The 20,478-nt window shown below is 42.5% G+C and overlaps 1 protein-coding gene across 3 annotated transcripts; it reads left to right on the top strand.

Moving 5' to 3' along the window:
- Positions 1-3,313: 3,313 nt before the first annotated feature.
- Positions 3,314-10,881, top strand: LOC147444770 (uncharacterized). 3 transcript variants are annotated; one of them, XM_086527308.1, is made up of 5 exons: positions 3,314-5,129; positions 5,212-8,992; positions 9,070-10,388; positions 10,482-10,583; positions 10,685-10,881. In XM_086527308.1, the coding sequence occupies exons 3-5, from the start codon at positions 9,552-9,554 to the stop codon at positions 10,727-10,729; spliced, it is 984 nt and encodes a 327-aa protein (XP_086383434.1). In that variant the 5' UTR covers positions 3,314-5,129; positions 5,212-8,992; positions 9,070-9,551; the 3' UTR covers positions 10,730-10,881. The 3 variants fall into 3 exon arrangements, 2 of the variants coding, with proteins under 2 accessions (XP_086383434.1, XP_086383433.1); XR_015190069.1 differs by lacking the exons at positions 10,482-10,583; positions 10,685-10,881 and having other exon boundaries at positions 9,070-9,778; XM_086527307.1 differs by lacking the exons at positions 10,482-10,583; positions 10,685-10,881 and having other exon boundaries at positions 5,212-9,778.
- Positions 10,882-20,478: the final 9,597 nt, after the last annotated feature.

Here is a 20,478-nt window from a genome sequence, read left to right as displayed (position 1 = left end):
ACCACATGCCGACTACTCCACAAAAGCTTGACCTTCATCTAGGCTTTGCTCACTTTCTTCATATCCTTCCAAGATCTTGCATCTACAACTCGATTGCACTTTTCTAACTTTTCATGCACTTGCTTCAAAAAACAAGCTCTACCTCTTCAAGCTTTCATGCACTTGCTTAAAAAAACAACCTAACTCTTCAAGCTTTTTTTTCATGCACTTGCTTCAAAAAAAAGAGGCTTTACCTATGCAACTTTCATGCAATTACTTCAAAAAAATAGGTTTACCTCTTCAACTTTTCATACACTTTCTTCAAAAAAACAGGTTTTAACCTCTTCAAATTTTCTTAACACTCATATTCTACCTCATTCGCACACTGGCTCTCTTCAACAAGGGGCTTATCCTCATAGGTACTTTATAAACTGGAAAGCTCTAAGAAGTATAATGGACCATTGGACTTACCTCAACAAATTTTGGACTTTGAACAACTGGCACCGCATTTGGTTGAACCATGGAGCAAATTGTTACTGCCACAAGCATATAGTCTGCACGCTTTAACAAGCCCAACTCTAAGCTTTGCTTCACCTTCTCGCTCTTCACCTTGGTCAAATAGACAGTATCATCATAGATATATGCACCATATTTGACTTTTGTCTGATCTTTGGATGCAAATACTCAAGAAACTCCGACAACTTTAGGTACCAGTTTCCTTTCACCCCCGTAACAACCTCCAATTTCCTCCAACAAGCTTCAAAATTTTCAAATAAAATGGAAAAATCTTTACTTACATCCTAGTGTACCGCCTTCAACTTTGCACCAGCCTCTACTAGAGTAATGACCCTTCAAAACCACTTTAAATATTGATTGTGAAGCTCCTACCACGAACCTTGATCATCATGCTTTAGGTCATCAAACCATATATTTGCACATTTGAACATCAATGATGGCGTTATATGAAACTTTTCCACATCCATCAACATATGCATCGATAGCATCCATAATTCAAGACCAGGTAACCAATCCTCTGTGTCTTCAACACTTCTGAATATGGGGCCAAATCTCAGTTCCACCATCTCTACTATCTTAAAATCCGACCACTAGAGATTCGCACTGCACCCCAATCCACTAGAGTTAACCTTCAAATGTAAGAGACTGAGAAGATAGAATGCCAATAACCACTCAACCATACCTATATATAGGCGCTTGGCCCTCTGGCTCTTAGCTATATATAGCCTCTTTATTGCATGTGTATCCGTCGGCCCTTGGCCAATGGATACACATAACCTTCGCCACGGCCATGCCCTCCTATAGTCCTACCCTTGGCATGACATTATGCCCTCCGTGGAGAAGGGTTTTCATTTCACTACAAGAGATCACTCACATTAGCGACGCTCGTACAACGACGCTCAAAAATGAAAATTCCCGGCGTCGCTATGAGCGTCGCAAGTTTACAAGTAATTTTGCGACGCGCATAGCGACGCTCATAGCGACGCCGGCTAGGCTAAAAAAATAACAGAGAGCGCCCAAAAACTTAGATCTCAGATCTGAGTTTTCGGCGCCCTCAAGCAAGAAGGTAACGCTCTCCCTCTCTCTCTCTCTCTTTCTTCTCCATACACACACACACACACACACACACACACACGATGAGAGGAAGGAGAGCCAAGTATGCTCCTTCCCTCTCCTCACTCTCATGTTCCCTTCCCCTCTTTCTCTCTCCCTCTCTCTCTCTCTCTCACACACACACACACACATTGTGTTTTGAGAGAGAGAGAGAGAGAGCACAAGCATAAACAAAAACGCACACACACATACATAAACAAAGAATGCACACACACATTGAGAGAGGAAAAGAGAGAGAGAGCATGCATAAACAAAAAACGCACACATTGAGAGAGGAAAAGAGAGAGAGAACATGCATAAACAAAAAACGCACACACACATGCATAAACAAAGAATGCACACACATTGAGAGAGGAAGAGAGAGAGAGAGAGAGAGAGAGAGAGAGAGAGAGAGAAAGAAGAAGAAGAGAGTTAACATCGTAGGAAACTATCCCAAGAGACCTTAAAGCTCTAGTCGACAGGAGTTGAACTCAAGACCTGTTATTCATGAGGGAAATGGCATAATCAATCTATCACACTTCGGTGATAGAAAAGTTAAACCATTTTTCTTCTTTTTTTATTGGCGTGCACACACACCCCTACACACACACACACACCCGAGAAGAAGAGAGTTTAATTTAACATCGTAGGAAACTAATTAAAAAGACCTAAAGATCTAGCCGACGAGGAGTTGAACTCAAGACCTATTATTCAAGAGGGAAATGGCATAACCAATCTACCATGCTTGGCATGGGTGATAGAAAGGTTATACCATTTTTCTCTTTTTATTGGCACGCACACATCCACACACGCACACACACACAAGAAGAAGAGAGTTTTAACGTTGTAGGAAACTATCTCAAAAGACGTTAAAGATTAGGTTAGATGTAGACTTACGTTAAATTAGATTTAGGTTTATTTAAGTTAAATTAGATTAGATTTAGGTTTATTTTTAGTTAGATTTAGGTTTATTTTTAGTTAGATTTATGTTTGATTAGATTTAGGTTTATTTACGCTAGATTTAGATTTACGTTATATTATATTAGATTTAGGTCTCCATAGACTGCGATGTCTGCATGAAGCGGGTGAAGAAAGCCCTCAATGGAATATAGGGTATTGCTGCCTTCACTCATGGTGGGCTCCGTCGATCCAAAAGTACTGGTGAAATTTCTTCAGAAGATAGGGAAGAAGGTGGATCTTCAAGGCGGCAAGAGTCACTACATCCCCGACAATGACCATCTAGACAACCTCTCGTCATTCAACAGCAACTTCAAAGTTAGTAACAAGAGCAAGAATGGTCCAAAGGGCCAATTGCTGTCGTCAGATGTGGATGGAGATGAGGTAGCGTCACCACCGGAAGTTAACTCTCACATCTTTAGTGATGAGAATGCCAACTCTTGCCGAGTTATGTGAGAAATTATGTGTTAAATCAGTTTTAAGGTTCTTATAATCTGTGCTAGTTTAGTTCTTTTTTTTTAATATAACATAAGTTACGTTAGATTTAGATTTATGTTATATTAGATTAGACTTAGGTTTATTTACGTTAGATTTAGATTTACATTATATTAGATTAGATTTTTCAATCACTCGTGTAGCCTAAGTGATGCCCGAGTCTTGAGTCTGTGGAGTGAGAGCCTATAAGAGGAATCCAAAGTTTAGGCTCCTATAGCTAGTAGCTAGAGCGCGCAAAATTACTCATGTAATTTTTTCAATCACTCATCTAGCCTAAGCGATGCTCGAGTCTTGAGTTTGTGGAGTGAGAGCCTATAAGAGGAATCCAGAGTCTAGGCTCCTATAGCTAGTAGCTAGAGCGCACAAAATTACATGGTGCGGGCAGCGGAACGTTGAATCTTCCATGGCTACGCCCAAATCCTGAGGCATGGTCAACTTTGTGATCCATCGTCTATCGAGTCTCGACTGTATTGAGCTCCATGATGGATCAGCTGCGTAGGTAGACCAACATCAACCCACATGCTGCTCACCTACAGCAGCTGGCGCTCATGGGTGGGTTTTCCCAATGCTCTAACCAATCTACCACACTTGGGTGATAGAAAGGTTATACCATTTTTCTCTTTTTATTGGCATACACACATCCCCACACACACACACACAAGAAGAAGAGAGTTTTAATGTCGTAGGAAACTATCCCAAAAGACGTTAAAGATTAGGTTAGATGTAGAATTACGTTAAATTAGATTTAGGTTTAGGGTAGTTAAATTCAATTAGAGTTAGGTTTATTTTTAGTTAGATTTACGTTTGATTAGATTTAGGTTTATTTACGTTAGATCGAGTCCACGCAAGAACTACTTACGGTAAAAAAATTAGAGTTAGATGAACAGTGAAAAGATCTACTGTGAAAAGATGTTAAGATGCTGTGAAATGCAACACCTAGAGAAGAGGCAAAGGGGTTTTGTCCACTACATGCAGTATCATGTAGACGTGGGTCTGTAGATTTCTTGTACCCACAAATATAGGTATTGACCAATAAAGACAAGATTATAACCCGGTGATTCTAATCTCCATGCACCTCTAGACCGAGGTGTGCTGGGATTGGACATGACTAGAGAATGTGAGGTAGTTTACAATGTGAACAGAGAGAGGGAGAAAGAGAGAGAGATAAAAGATGAAGAATGCCAATAGAATATTATATTTTTTGTCCAGGTTATAAGATTTTAATCCTCATTATGAGTAGTGACGAGGATTCAGGTGATCTATTACAATTAGTTTACTTTAATAAAACTCTAAATGTATAATGATCTGATAGATTTTTACACAATTGTACCGTATTTTTATGTTGTGTAGATTGCTCAAAGAGCACATACTACCAGCTGATAATGTGATGCCAGATTCCCGAGAGGAAGCAAGAAATATTTTGCGAAACTTGGGGATGGATTACCATTCGATCCACGCTTGTCCTAATGACTGCATTCTTTTCAAAGGGGAATACATAGACATGGAGAAGTGTCCGAAATGTGATTCCGAGAAATATCGAGTAGATCTCCACGGAACAAAAATTCCACAAAAGGTTTTGCGACATTTTCCTCTGCTTCCTCGCATCAAGCATTTCTTCGAATGTAAGTCCATGGCTGCCCTAGCATCATGGCATGAGGAGAATAAATCTTCAGATGGTGTGCTACGGATTCCTGCAAATTGCACAACCTGGAAACATATAGATGGAACATGGTCGGATTTTGACAGGGAAGCTCGAAATTTGCGCTTAGGCCTGGCTATGGATGGCGTAAATCCATTTGGTCAAAGATCAACATCTTACAGTGTATGGCCCGTTGTCATCGTCAACTACAACATTCCCCCGTGGTTGACTACGAAGAAGGGGCACCTATGGCTAAGCTTGATTGTGCCAGGGCGATATAAAGTGAAGAATATGGATGTGTATCTTCGTCCACTATTGGAAGAGCTACAACAATTGTGGATTGCCATAGAGGTGGTGGATATGAGCCCACACACAGGTCGACGGAATGCTTTGGTCAGAGGCATTCTAATGTGGACCGTGCATGACTATTCCAGACTAACAGAATGCTCAGGTGATCTATTTACACTCCTCACTCAGACACTGTAAATCTTGCTTTTTCTCAAGTTGATCTATTATCATGTGTATACATCCAGGGCTTCAAACAAGCGGATACAGAGCATGTGTCACATGTGGACCTAGACTGAATGCACGTAGGGCGCCCTCACTGAAGAAGAAAATCTACGAAGGTCATCAAGCGTATCTTCCAGAGAATCATGTGTTACGCGATGGATTTTTGGAAAGAGAGCCACGGAGGATGTCTGCACAAGCATGGTTAGAGCAGAAGGAGATATGTGATGACGGATTGCCCCCAGGGATGAAGAGACTATCTCTATGGTACGAGTTACCATACTGGCCCCGACTCATGATCAATAACTTGCTCGATCCAATGCACATATTCAAGAATGTGGGTAATCTACTATGGGACCATCTGACCGGCAAGAAAGATACTTTGGGAGCCAGAGTTGACCTTAGAAATGTGGATCGTATGGAGCAATATTGGCCGCAAACAGCGTCTGATGGATCGATAAAACTCCTTAAATCACCATGGATTTTCATAGGAGCCCAAGAACGCAAAGTAAAAGAGACCATTCGATCTTTGCGGACCCCCACTGGCGTAATGCACTCGCTCCGAACGTGTTTTACTAAAGAAGGAAAGCTTACCGGTTTGAAGTCACACGACTGGCATAAAATGTGTCAGGTACGTTCATAGTGGACTTTAATATCATTGCATAAAATGTGGACTTTAATATCATTGCTGCACATATTTTACAGTTTATTTTACCGGTTGCCATTGAGGGATGTTTGTCTCTCGACGTCCGTAACACAATCTACAAACTTGCGAAGCTGGTGCAATGGATCTCACAAAAGGAGATCAACGTAGACTCCATACCATTCGCCAAACTAAATGCTGTGGAGGTTGTGTGCATGTTTGAGAAACATTTTCCTACTACCACGCTAACCATTCCGGTGCATCTTCTTGTTCACATACTTGATAAGGTGGGAATAGCCGGCACAGTACATTCCAGATGGATATTCTTCTTAGAACGTTTCATGAAAATGGCCAAGGGATATGTGCGTCAAAAGGCACGTCCGGAGGGTAGCATGGCAGAAGAATGGCTGGTATCAGAGTCCCTAGTGTGCATTGGAGAGTGGCTAGACGGATTCGATAAAGCCCGGGACACGCTATGGCGAACCATAGATGATGAGCGCATATCTGGGATTGTCATGTGCAATCTCGGTGTTGAGAAGAACATGACGGAAGATTTACAGGCTAAAATCAACCTATTTTGCATGCTTCACAATCCAGTGATGCAAAAGTGGATTTCACAATATGAGGATGCAAAGCAAGAGCGACAAAGGGCACGAATCGAGTGGAGACGAAGAAGAAGACCACCGATGCACTATCCGACGGGTCTGGAGAGCCTACCAACATTCATGAGCTTAAGATGGTTGCACAACCAATTGAAAAGCGCACAACAGTGCGGTGAAGAAGTGACTGAGGAAGAGTGGGAGTACTCTCGGGGTTGCGCGACCAAGGTAAGTTTGCAATGTTGTACTAGCTAGTGACTTTCTAGACGTTTGAACGGCCACTCATAATCTTTGTTCCTTGTAGTATAAGTCATACACAGCAGCATGGTGTAAAGGTCGACATTTTAGGGTGGAACGGATTGACAAAAAGCGTTTTACTCAAGATTAAGGAATCATTGCAAAATTTGAACAGTCTAGTCAACGACGTTCCTCTGATCCAGATCCTGTGGTGGCGGAACTCACTTACTTCAGCACGCTACAAGAGATTTTGAGGATTGATTATAGAGGATTTTTTGTCGACTTGTTCGACGTGCAATGGTTCAAGATAATCATGGAGGGTCGCAACGCTACTGTGTGTAGAGGAGAGTCTGGTTTTCTTGAGGTGATCTATTTACACTCCTCACTCAGACACTGTAAATCTTGCTTTTTCTCAAGGTGATCTATTATCATGTGTATACATCCAGGGCTTCAAACAAGCGGATACAGAGCATGTGTCACATGTGGACCTAGACTGAATGCACGTAGGGCGCCCTCACTGAAGAAGAAAATCTACGAAGGTCATCAAGCGTATCTTCCAGAGAATCATGTGTTACGCGACGGCTTTTTGGAAAGAGATCCACCGAGGATGTCTGCACAAGCATGGTTAGAGCAGAAGGAGATATGTGATGACGGATTGCCCCCAGGGATGAAGAGACTATCTCTATGGTACGAGTTACCATACTGGCCCCGACTCATGATCAATAACTTGCTTGATCCAATGCACATATTCAAGAATGTGGGTAATCTACTATGGGACCATCTGACCGGCAAGAAAGATACTTTGGGAGCCAGAGTTGACCTTAGAAATGTGGATCGTATGGAGCAATATTGGCCGCAAATAGCGTCCGATGGATCGATAAAACTCCCTAAAGCACCATGGATTTTCATAGGAGCCCAAGAACGCAAAGTAAAAGAGACCATTCGATCTTTGCGGACCCCCACTGGCGTAATGCACTCGCTCCGAACGTGTTTTACTAAAGAAGGAAAGCTTACCGGTTTGAAGTCACACGACTGGCATAAAATGTGTCACGTACGTTCATAGTGGACTTTAATATCATTGCATAAAATGTGGACTTTAATATCATTGCTGCACATATTTTACAGTTTATTTTACCGGTTGCCATTGAGGGATGTTTGTCTCTCGACGTCCGTAACACAATCTACAAACTTGCGAAGCTGGTGCAATGGATCTCACAAAAGGAGATCAACGTAGACTCCATACTTTCGCCAAACTAAATGCTGTGGAGCTTGTGTGCATGTTTGAGAAACATTTTCCTACTACCACGCTAACCATTCCGGTGCATCTTCTTGTTCACATAGTTGATGAGGTGGGAATAGCCGGCACAGTACATTCCAGATGGATGTTCTTCTTAGAACGTTTCATGAAAATGGCCAAGGGATATGTGCGTCAAAAGGCACGTCCGGAGGGTAGCATGGCAGAAGGATGGCTGGTATCACAGTCCCTAGTGTACATTGGAGAGTGGCTAGATGGATTTGATAAAGCCCGGGACACGCTATGGCGAACCATAGATGATGAGCGCATATCTGGGATTGTCATGTGCAATCTCGGTGTTGAGAAGAAGATGACGGAATATTTACAGGCTAAAATCAACCTATTTTGCATGCTTCACAATCCAGTGATGCAAAAGTGGATTTCACAATATGAGGATGCAAAGCAAGAGCGACAAAGGGCACGAATCGAGTGGAGACGAAGAAGACGACCACCGATGCACTATCCGACGGGTCTGGAGAGCCTACCAACATTCATGAGCTTAAGATGGTTGCACAACCAATTGAAAAGCGCACAACAGTGCGGTGAAGAAGTGACTGAGGAAGAGTGGGAGTACTCTCGGGGTTGCGCGACCAAGGTAAGTTTGCAATGTTGTACTAGCTAGTGACTTTCTAGACGTTTGAACGGCCACTCATAATCTTTGTTCCTTGTAGTATAAGTCATACACAGCAGCATGGTGTAAAGGTCGACATTTTAGGGTGGAACGGATTGACAAAAAGCGTTTTACTCAAGATTAAGGAATCATTGCAAAATTTGAACAGTCTAGTCGACGACGTTCCTCTGATGCAGATCCTGTGGTGGCGGAACTCACTTACTTCAGCACGCTACAAGAGATTTTGAGGATCGATTATAGAGGATTTTTTGTCGACTTGTTCGACGTGCAATGGTTCAAGATAATCATGGAGGGTCGCAACGCTACTGTGCGTAGAGGAGAGTCTGGTTTTCTTGAGGTGGATTCAACTAAGAAATGGACTGACCTAAGAGACACTTTCGTACTACCCGAGCATTATGAACAAGTAAGTAAATAGTTAACATCCCCCTTTTACAAGTTATGTGCTTGAAAGCTCTCATGTAAGTTATGTGGCTCTGGCAGGTAATATTTCATCCTACAAAGTCTACATCAAACTGGTGGTACATCATAGAGGTAGCCCCTCGTAGTGCCAGGATGTATGAAGGCTACCATGTGCCAATCACAGCGGCATCAATGGAAGAGATCAGAGAAGATGCTCAATCAGAAGCCGCTGCAGTGGTGCCAGACGAGCATCAAGATGCTACCCTATATGGGGTGCATGCAGAGGATCTACAGAATGAAACAGAGGACATGTGTTTAAACGGAGAGCTCTATATAGATATAGGAAGTTATGCTGAGTTATGCGAGGATGAGAGAGAGATCTCTTAAAGCCACAAATATTGTATTTGAACAATTTTGCTCCGTGTTGTAAAAGCTCTGGCTCCCTAAGTACCTTCCATGGTGTATAACGCTCTTTTCTACTCGCGCTCACATCTTTTGATTGAAAATTCTGAGTTATCGACTTGCCTCTTCTATCACTCAAGTCATTGCGTCATTGTATTTATATGTGTCATTACATCATTGTATTTAATGGTCTTTGCGTCATTGTCTACTCTATTCATTCAATATTAAGTTTAAATATTTGTGTGTTTAATGCAGGTATGGATGATGAGGAGTTTCTTTCTTCTTTGTCACCGCAGCAGACACAGTGGTACGTGGAGCATCATCGCTCTGGTGCATCATCGCGCATTCCTACTCCATCCGCATCTCCCTCTCTTTCGAAGCATTCGGCGCTCTCCGAAGCTTCGGTGTCGACGAGACGATCTTCGCACTCGTCTAGGCACCGGCGCTCTAGTGGTGGCGGTGGCGGTTGTTGTGGGGATTCCGCCGCCGATGCCTCCACACCGCCTCGTGTTCGACGAGGCTCTTTACCCTCCCCTTCTCTGCCCATCCCCACATCATCGCCATCTACGCCAGGTTTTGCGCGGCTGATTGTTCCTAGCAGCTACACACCACTACCTTCTCCGCCAGGAGCCACCCCACTCGACACTCCTCGCTTCAGGGCCCAGACTCCGATGGAGACACCTGACGTCCGTACCCCCATCCACACACCGCTAGAGACCCCTGCCGGGACACCCAGGTTCACGCATCACCGGCCAGAGGGCTTGTCTTACTCCGTCGACTTCAGCGAACACAAGCGTTCCGAAGTGCAAAAAGAAATCAAGCATGGGTGGAACAGGCCAGATTGGCTGGCCAAAGAAGATTGGAAGAATGTGAAGAAAGCAGCGCACGAGAATCCCGACAAGTGGAAGCAACAAAAGGATGCAGCCAGAGCGCGAGTAGAGGCAGGGAGCTCACACCACTTGGGGAGCGGCGAATGGGCATCATTTGAGGCCGATTTTGTAAGTTTTTTCGCATTGCTCTTTATGTTTGATAATTTAGGGTTTATGGGTTTTTAAATTCTAACATAATGAAATCTTTGTATGTTTTGACAGTGGTCGATGACAGGACGTGATCCCACACCGTACGAGCACGAGTACGCAGGTAGGAAGGGCTTAAATGCCCTAATGGACATTCTGAGTTCTCGCGGCGGCATGGTTAGTATTAGGGTTTACTCTTTTCTATTTTTTGTATTGTTTTATAAACGTCGTTATATGTTTATACTTACAGAAAGCTGTCTTATTGTTTTTTTTTGCAGAATCCGATAGATACGCCGCTTGGACGCGATGAGACGTCTGACTAGACGACGTCAGTTTAGCCGTAGCTAGATAGCGTTAGTTTCTATTTCTCATAGCTTATGTATCATGAGACAACTTTTATACGTCTTTTTGAACCATGTATATTTTTTCAATAATGACAATGGTGTTGTAATTATTACATTTGTCAATCAATTGATTTTTCCTATGATGTGTACAATTGTCATTGATTTACTTTCATCAATTTACACTTGTCAATTTTGTATCTTTATTTTGCAAACAGTACGTGCTATGGATGATGGAGTTAATGTTAATGGTTATATTGTCTTGTGGGTGACTCTCTTGGGTTGCTATGGATGATGGAGTTAATGGTTATATTGTCTTGTGGGTGACTATTTTGGGTCTATATCTACCCTTGCACTTTTTTTCAAAAGTGAATCAAGTACAATATGGTTGATGGGTGGCAAGGCATTCAATGCCCTGTCACCAAAAAAAAATTCTCTCGAGCGTCGCTATGACCGTCGTTATTTATGGCTCTGTGGCATCGCTATGAGCGTCGCTATAGACTGCTGTAAGCGTCGCTATATGCGTCTCTATGAGCGTCGCTATATAGCGACGCTCATAGCGATGTCCATAGCGACGCTCTCGTATCGACGGTTTTAGCGACGCCGAGGGTTATAAAAACCCAATGTATTTCCGTCGCTAACAACGTCATAAGAGCACACAACCTCTTGTAGTGTTTGTGAAAACAAAATTGGTGGATCTTCTTAAGAACACTAATGTTTTCCATAGTGGTATCCATCATGGATCTAGCTGTTTGTTTGACCGCAACACGGTTCAGTAGGAGGTCCAATGAAATCAAGAAGAAAATCTTGATTTTGCACATTGTTGTCCATTTGCAACCATCTTGTGTTACCGGTTCCAATCCAATCATAGTGTGTAGACTCCATTTAGAATGCACATGAGCCTGCTAAATGAGTTATCACAACAAAGATGTACCCAAAAGAGTATCTCTTTTCACTTTCCATGAAAGTAACTTGCTGGCATAACTCATCTGTCAAGTTTAAGTCCTTGACTTGTTCTCAAATTTAATCAGCAAACAACCCCACCATAACTAGTGTTCAAGGTTGAGAACGTGACTTAAACATGAAGAGACTAAACCTAGTCGTAAACATGCTTGAACTTATGGTAAGCAAACTCCAAGTAGAGCCATAAATTCATTCTAATTGGATTTATTGGTGCTAACGTACACACTGCCCATATCCTTTAGCACAAGATTACACTTGGTAATTTTCCTATTCCCTTGGATACTGACAATATTGAGTTGTGTTTCCCCATAGTTTACAGACAGTCTTCCCAGATGACGGGTAAACAGGGATCATAATGTCGTACAATATTATTGAGGAGCCAACAATGACATTCATAACCATCTTGGTTAACTTGAAAGATCCACAAGCACCCAAACCAAGCCCTGACCTCTATTGGTGGTTGGTAGATCAAAATATAATCTCATAGAGATACTGCACATAGAGTGCAAAAGGCTTTATAGCACTAATGTGATTAATATGCAAGCCGCTCCAAATCAACCTTTGCTAAACACAAGGGCCCATAACACCTAGCATGCATTTAGAAAAAAACAGATCTGAACATGTATATCCATTATCATCCTTGCCAATATTGATGGCGAACGTGATTCTCCTAGCACACATTAAAGAGGAATGTAAATAGTTCTGAAAGAAACTAAAATAATTTCTGTTGCAATCATTTGCAAGCCTTGATGACATGTTTGAAGCATAATAGAAGGTGAAACATGAATCACTTCTAGGTAAAAACAATGAAACCTTTTCATTAACAACTCATAGCCTTGTTATATGCATAAACAACCATATGTTAATGTTGTTTAGCAACACTTGTACCTTAACAAGTCATGACGAGAATCCTACAATTTCTGGCCACTAAAATTGTTCCTCACATGTCGTGCTAAAAACGGTGTCGTGCCGCTCTGCTTCCATGATGAGAAAAAGAAAAAAGGAAAGCAAGTTAAGCTTCTTTGAAGCCTACACATTTACTAGCAGTGATGAGGGCTTGTTAGCAGGCCAAGTTTTATGATTAATGTATGCCAGATGCGGCTTAAAAGGGCCAACAAATACCTCAATGATACCAAAAATGAGTATGCTTGAAGTGAGCAGAGATAGAATATTATGATCTAGAACTGCAGTGCTTGAAGTTCTCTATCAGCCTGTCTTTACAGCTCGTCGATTGGAGCTATGGAGAAGAAGTTATGGTAGTTTGAAGTTTGAGTCAATTGCAGATCCGTATCGGATTGGGCAACTGCAGCTGAGGGGACAAAAATGAAATGAATACATGGGCTTGAAGTTCTCACTTTGTAGAGCGCATCGGTCTTTTCAGATCAGCAATTGGAGTTATGGCTGCCAAGATATTGGCCGTTAAAAATTCACCGGGGGCTGGTTCCGTATCAATCCCAGGTCCGCTCGGTCGGTGTGCCATCTGGGAATTTTACAGCCTCGGCAAGGTTTGTATGCATTTTATGCAGTTTGAGAAGTCTAATGGGATTTACGGCTTGGCAGGCAGAGTCCGGTGTCAGTTGTCGGCACTGCTGAGCTGGGTAATTTTGGCATTATTCAAGATGATGTTATGGACAATAAAATTCACGATGATATTGTCAGTCGAGGGTGGCTGAAGAAAGATGTGGTGCTTGGCGATGCTTTAATCGATATGTATGCCAAATTTGATGCCTACTGCATTGCCTTAGCTGACATGTACGCCAATGGCCGCCCAATGTGGCCACCAAATGATGGAAGCTTGGCGATGCTTTGGCCGATATGTAGGCCAAATGTGGTACCCAATGAAGCCCTTTGAGAGCCGGCCGAAGAGTCGTGCTTGGCATTGCCGTGGCCAGGGCCCAAGATGTAAATCAAATGAGGTGCCCTTGCAAGAGTCTTGGCCGCCCAGTGCCCCAAAGGCTCATTTAATGGCCGCCCGCCCAAACCCAAAGTAAGTGGCCGCCCATTTGATAAGAAAAGAGGGGTTTTAAGTGTGTAGGCAAAACAAGAATAAATAAGGCATGGCATGCAGGCAACGGCCAGGGCGTAAGAAAAAGGAAGAGGAGCTCGCGCCCGCCTATGTGGTGCCCCGATGACAACGCGGAAGAAGCAAGAAATGATGAGCAGGCCACTGCACTCTGTTTTGGCTCCAAAATTGGCTCGTTTTGTGCTGATCAACTCCGCCAGTTGCCACGTCATCACTTATGTTCGTGCACCTTAGCAACGACGGCGCCGTCGTTGCTAAGGGATTTAAAAAAGTAACGTGTGGAGGGGATAAGAAAAGGGAACGAGGGCATTCAGAAAAGGGGGAGAATTGGAACGGGAGCGGAACATAGAAGGAGGAAGAAGGCGAGCAACTGGGATAACTGCTTGAGAAGGAGCTCGACAAAGCGAGGAGAGCTCGATAAGAAGAAGGCTTAGAGAAGGGAGCTTGGCTTGATGATGGCGAGTCGGAGTACGGCAAGGCGGAGACAAGGGTGTTGAGCGAAGCAAGGAAGTGACTCTCTCTCTCTCTCTCTCTCTCTCTCTCTCTCTCTCTCTCTCTCTCTCTCTCTCTCTCTCTCTCTCTCTCTCTCTCTCTCTCTCTCTCTCTCTCTCGCGCGCGCGCTTTCACTCGATCTCTCTCTCGGCTTGAGAACCGAAGTAGATCTTGCTCTCTCTTGCTCTCAAATCAAAGCAAGGGGAGAAGAAGAAGGGTAAGAAAAAAGGGAATACAATATCTCTCAAGCTCTTGCTCCGAAGGAACTCTCTCCCTCGAGAGTAAGCAGATCTCGGCAAGGGAAAGATAAGGCGAGGGAAGCTCGGCAAGAGCAGATGTCGGAGCTCGGCAAGCAAAGGGAGGCAAGCTGAGACGTCGTAATCGGCAAGCATTCAGGGAGTCTGAGGGTAAGCAGCAAGAAAAGGGAGTGGTAAGGCAAGAAGGAGAGAGGGTAACCTCTCTCTACCATAATTGGAAATTACAAGGGCATCAAGCAAGGAATTTTACCAGATATGTACATCCTAATCAGCTTCAAATGGCTCTAATCACAGGCATAAGTGGAAAAATTGCAGTCTTGGTCTGATTGGAGAACATTAAACTCTCTAAACTCTATCAGTGTCGTTAACGGAAAACATCTGTAATTGAATTCCACTTTGGCTAATTATTAGCAGCTTAAACATTCATGTTGTCAACTGTAGGCATTTACGGTGTCATTAGTTTGTGTTGTGCATCTTGTCTCTCTTATTTTCCACAGCGAGCAGCCCGGTGCTGACCCGGCTCACCTCGCGAACCCATTATCCCTGACATCTTTGGTGAACCCGACGCGAAACAAGCCGGGGTGGGAAAATTTAGCAAAGAAAGATGACTACACCGCAAGAGGCGGCGATGCAACAGATGATGCAGCAATTTGCTGCCTACATGTAGTAGCAACAGACTGCACAACAACAATTTAATTTTCATGAGCGGATACGAAAAGCTGGACAAGCAGTAACTGAAAAATTACAGCGGCTGGAAGGTCGAGACGTTTCAAAATATTGCAAAGTTTATGAGAAATCCATGGAGGATAATCGGATTGATGATCATGAAGCAGTTGAAGGTTTTCACTTGATTGTCGTGCCAGAGCTTAGGGCTCTAATTGGGGAAATACAGGCTGCGCAAGGACCAAACTAACAAAATTTTAAAAACGCATTACAGGAGGAGTATTTCCTTGAAGATTCTCAAAGGGTAACTAAGTAGAGTTTTATGAAGTGGATCCAGCAGAAAAACAAGGATTTATTTGCAAGAGAGCTGCTATGAGAATTTGAAAAGAAATTTGAGCAGCTATCTACAGGAGAGCAACAGTCATTGAAACCAGAACAGGTAGAGTTATTTGTCCAAGTTGCTGACCCACGACTTCAAAAGAGCTTGGTGCAGCTACTTGACGATGGAAGAGGTGAACTGGGCTTAACATCTGATTGGAAACTGGTTTCTGAAGCAGTTAACATGATTGTAAAGCGGCAGATGGGAGTGGATCAGCTGATTGTGGTTGATCCCATGGAGACAAAGGATGAAGAAATTAAGGAAAAGCCAACCCTAGGGAAGCAAAAATTAGAGGAGCCTGTTCTTGACAAGCTGATCAAAGGTATACAAGAGTTAAATCTAAATTTGAAAGCAATTAAGGTTTAAGGGGTAGGAACCAACGGTTCCACTTCAGAGGCCAAGCAACGACCTCCATGCAAGGATTGGGATGACCACTACATATGGTGTGATAGTAAAGATCATGAACACAAAGATTGTGAAGATTTTGATGAAGATTTTGATTCTTCATCTCAAAGCTACAGGTGAGCCGCTCCGCTTGAATTTTGGGAGGGGTGGTATGAAGAAGTTAGCAGACGAGATACAGCATAATGTTTTATGGTAGAAGCAGCTACATATGGGTTTCAAGTATACAATAATGCAGATGATGAAGGTTCAAGAACTAAAGGTGATTTGTGGCCTTATGCTTTGAAGACTTCAGAAGCAGGTAAGGTGACTCATGGAAAATTATGTCAGGTTGGGAATTGCATTAGGGAAACTACAGGATGGGCAGATCCGGTAGATTCACTTTCAGTATATGCATTTATTGCCAGGTCTCAAGCTAATGAAGCCATACTTGAAGATAAGCACAAAAGAGATGAAGATATTGCAGGAACATCAAAAAGAGCAACAAGGTCTAGCAGTAAGCAAGATGAAGGTCCTGTTCCCAAACCTACTAGAAGTGGTAATGGAAGAGGCGCCAAAAGATAAGAAGCAGGGTAAGCCCAAGGGACCTTCTTATAAGCTGCAATCGGATATTGAGTTGGCTACAGATCTAAAGAAGGTTTTTGAAGAGCGCATTCTTAATAGCAAAGTGGAGCTCACGCTGGGTGACATATGGGGAGTTGCCAAGCGTGTGTTTCATGAGGAGATTATTGACATTATCAAGAGGAGATGTTAGATACCAAGTGAGCAGGAACCTGATGCAGTTAAAATCCAAATGATCCATCACATTGAGTCAATTTTGGATGCTTATGAAGAGGCATTTGAAGATGAAAAGTCAAAGGCTGTGGTGGTTTCAAGTCCAATCATATATGAGGTAAGACATGTTCATTTTAATGATGATGGAGATGAGGAAGTTGTGCCAAGGAGTCACTTTTCTAGGACTCATTGGGCCAGAGCAATGCCAGAAACCATTGTGAAGCTTGGGGACATTGAAGAGCCAGTTTTAGCACTTGTGGATCATGGGTCAGAAATCAATCTTATGGCAAAGATCTTGCACAAGAAAGGAAAATGGCCTATTGATGTTGATCATGGTTGGCAGATTCGAGCTGTCAATATGCTTCCAGGGGATCTTTATGGTGCATGTGAAAATGTTAAGGTAACTATTGGGGATGTTTGTGATGCACAAAACTTTTTTATACAGGAGCACTCATCTTATCCACTCATACTAGGACAACCCTACATTACGGTTGTGCGCATGGAAACAAAGGTGTTAGATGATGGCTCAGCCTATGCAAGGATCCGAAGCAGGGATAGTAAAAGAGCTGTGCAGTTTTTGACCCAATATGTAGAACATGCCAGAAACAAAGATAGCCTACGTGATCATCCATTGCCGAAGATACACAAAGAGTTCAAACAACAGAGGTTTTCACAAGATCTTCTCGGGGTGCCACTATAAAGCGGGACTATGGTGGTACGGAGGTGGGGAAGCTCTCGCAAAGAGAGACTTTCTCTTTGGGGTTTTTGGGATTAAAATCTGAGGGTTCGGTGTCATATAGGAAGTTTAATGAGCTACCTAAATGGGAAAAACAATATGAATTATTCAAAGTGAATTGCAGGGATGTGATGTGCTTGAACCAAATGATGTGATTTCAAGAATCTTTGAAGAGGTCTCTTATGTGGATACTATGTCAGAGATAGAAGAGATAATGCAATACAGGTTACAAAGTGGAACTGATATTGTAAAAGTGCATTCAATGGACATGTATGAAGAATTGGACTTATATGAAGCACTTACTCATATAAACGATGATTTGGGTGAAGCAGTTGAAGTCCAGGTAGAGACAAAATAAAATATGTTGCAAAGAAGGTGAGGCCGGTGGCTACACCTCTGCCAAAAGGAAGTGATGGAGTAATGGAGAAAGCTTCTCGCCAGCCTATACTGAGAGACCCAAAACACATTGGCCATAAGTTTACTAAAGAGACATTGAAGCAGCTGAAAATCGGAGAGGAGGATTTCCTTACTAAAGAGGAGATCAACTGCTTTCGAGAGATGCTTGGGAATCATGGTAAATCCTTTTCTTTTGAGCTAGGTGAGATTGGATGTGCAGATCCAAATGTTGTTTCTCCTATGGTTATATTTACTATTCCTCATATGCCATGGAGTTTACGCCCTATTCCGGTGCCCAAAGCTCACTTGCCAAATCTCATTGATTTGTTAAATGAAAAGATAAGGATGGGCATTTTGGAACCATCATGCGCACCATCCTCTAATCGGTGGTTTACTATTCCAAAGAAGAATGGTACCCTAAGGTTCATTCAGGATATGCAACCAGTCAACAAAGTAACACTCCGCAATGTGGGTAGAGGTCCAATAGTGGACAAGTTTGTTGAAGCCTTTGTAGGAAGATCCATCTACTCTATGGGTGATCTATACTCAAGATATGATCAGTTTTAGCTTGTTTTGGAGAGCAGGGATCTTACTACAATGCGTACACCTCTTGGTTTGGTGAGGATGTGCACTCTACCACAGGGTACTACTAACTCTGTAGCTCATATGATAAATGGTATGAATAAGGTGCTAAGGGATTTCATTCCTCATGTTACTATGCCTTTCATCAATGATTTGCCGATCAAGGGATGTGAAGAAGGGTTCAAGGATGAGGTAAAAGACCAAAGGGGGTGTTGACAGTTTGTTGCCCAACATATTGGTGACTGTGATGCCATTTTATCTAGGCTTGAAGAAGTTAACTTGACACTTTCAGGGCCAAAATCAATTTTTGGTGCTAAAGAGGTTGTAATTGTGGGGCATATGTGTGGCCCAGATGGAAGATGACCAAGTCCTCCGGCTAAAGTTGAAGCTATACAGAGGATGAAAGAAACATGCACATCGGTCATAGAGGTTCGGAGATTTTTGGGAGCATGTGTATTTTATCGCATTTGGTTTCCTCACTTTTCTCATGTTGCAGAGGCGCTTTACCAATTGCTAAGGAAGGATAAAAGGTTTGTATGGGAAGAAGCTCATACAATGACCATCAAAAAATTGAAAACAATGCTTCTCGAGGCTCCTACCTTGAGAAAGGTTGACTATAAGTGTGGAAGGCCAGTGATCTTAACCGTTGACACTAGCCCGACATGTATTGGCTGGGCTATAGGTCAAGATGATGAGGATGTTCACAGGTATGCAGTTCGGTTTGGAGAAAAAGTGCTTAATGCTCATCAAAGAGGTTACCCACAGGTCAAGAGAGAACTTTGGGGTGTTGCTACTACCCTAAGGTTTGACAAGGAATCTTTCATTAGTGCTTCAGTTGTGGTAGAGACAGATTGTTTACCATTGATAGGGATGATTGCAAATTGTACTACTCTGGACATTGCAATGTTGCGATGGATAGCCTTTATTAAGTCTCTTAACCCAGAGTTTTGTCACATTGCAAGTAGAGATAACCCTGTAGCAGATATGTTGTCAAGGGCCAAATATGAAGATGAAGAGGAGATGCTTACCACTAGTGATGATGTGGGCTTAAAGTTCTACACCTCTTCTCATTTACATGCAAGTTGTGGTACTCATGCTCGTGTTTTTGAAGTCTTTTTTGAAGAGATGTATGTCGGAGAATGGCTTTTGATCAGCCGTTACCTAAGCACTCTTACCAGGAAAGAGGGATGGAGTGATCAAGTCTTGACAATGGTTATTTTTATTGTTCCTCACATGCCTTGGAATTTTCAATCTGTTCTAGCTCCAAAGGCTCATCAGCTCCCTAAACTAGTTGACTTATGTAATGAAAGATTAAGATGGGTATTTTAAAACCATCTTGTGCTCCATATTCCAACATGTGGTTTACATTTCCTAAAAAGAGCAAAGCATTGAGTTTCATATAGGATATGCATTTGGTGAATAAGATAACTATCATAATTTTGGGAACATGACCAATTTTGATGAGTTTGCAAAGGCTTTTGCAGGTAGATCCATCTAGTATATGGGAGATTTATATTTAGGTTATGATCAGTTCCAGCTGGCTATGGAGAGCAAGAATTTGACTACTATGCGTACTCCTTTTTGGGTTTGGTAAGAACGTGGATATTACCATAGGGTGCAACCAAATTGGTTACACAAATGATGAATAAGATGAACAAGATGCTACATGATCTCATTGCTCACATGACCATGCCCTTTTTTGACGATGTGCCAATTAAGGGGTATGAAGATGATGAAAAGCATACAGAAATGGACAAGAGGGGGTGTAGGAATTTTGTGTCTAATCATATTTCTAATTGTGACAAGATATTATCTTGAAGAGGTCAATCTATTCTTTAAGAGAAAAATTCCCGTGTTCAAGGTGAAGGAATTTTTTATTGTGGACCATTTGGAAGAAAACTCCTCAATGAGTGTCATGTACTCAAGGTTATTAAGGTGTTCCACAAGTCATTATGAACAGGTCATAAAGATGTTTTGATCACTTTTGCAAAGACTAAGGACCGATATTGGTGGAAAAGGTATGTATAAGGAGGTGGTAGAATTTGTAGAGACTTGTGGAGTATG

Source organism: Adiantum capillus-veneris, chromosome 13 (assembly GCF_014529385.1).
Source record: "Adiantum capillus-veneris isolate H3 chromosome 13, ASM1452938v2, whole genome shotgun sequence".
Classification (NCBI taxonomy): Eukaryota; Viridiplantae; Streptophyta; class Polypodiopsida; order Polypodiales; family Pteridaceae; genus Adiantum; species Adiantum capillus-veneris.
The sequence above is the reverse complement of the archived record's forward strand: the minus strand, read 5'-3'. Positions and strand labels throughout refer to the sequence as shown.

What these genes read in the sequence shown, in the direction of transcription:
- LOC147444770 (XM_086527307.1), top strand. Translation starts at nt 4,379, where the DNA reads ATGTTGTGTAGATTGCTCAAAGAGCACATACTACCAGCTGATAATGTG. An exon ending in CAGACTAACAGAATGCTCAG is followed by an intron (nt 5,130 to 5,211) that starts GTGATCTATTTA and finishes GTATACATCCAG; the next exon opens with GGCTTCAAACAAGCGGATAC.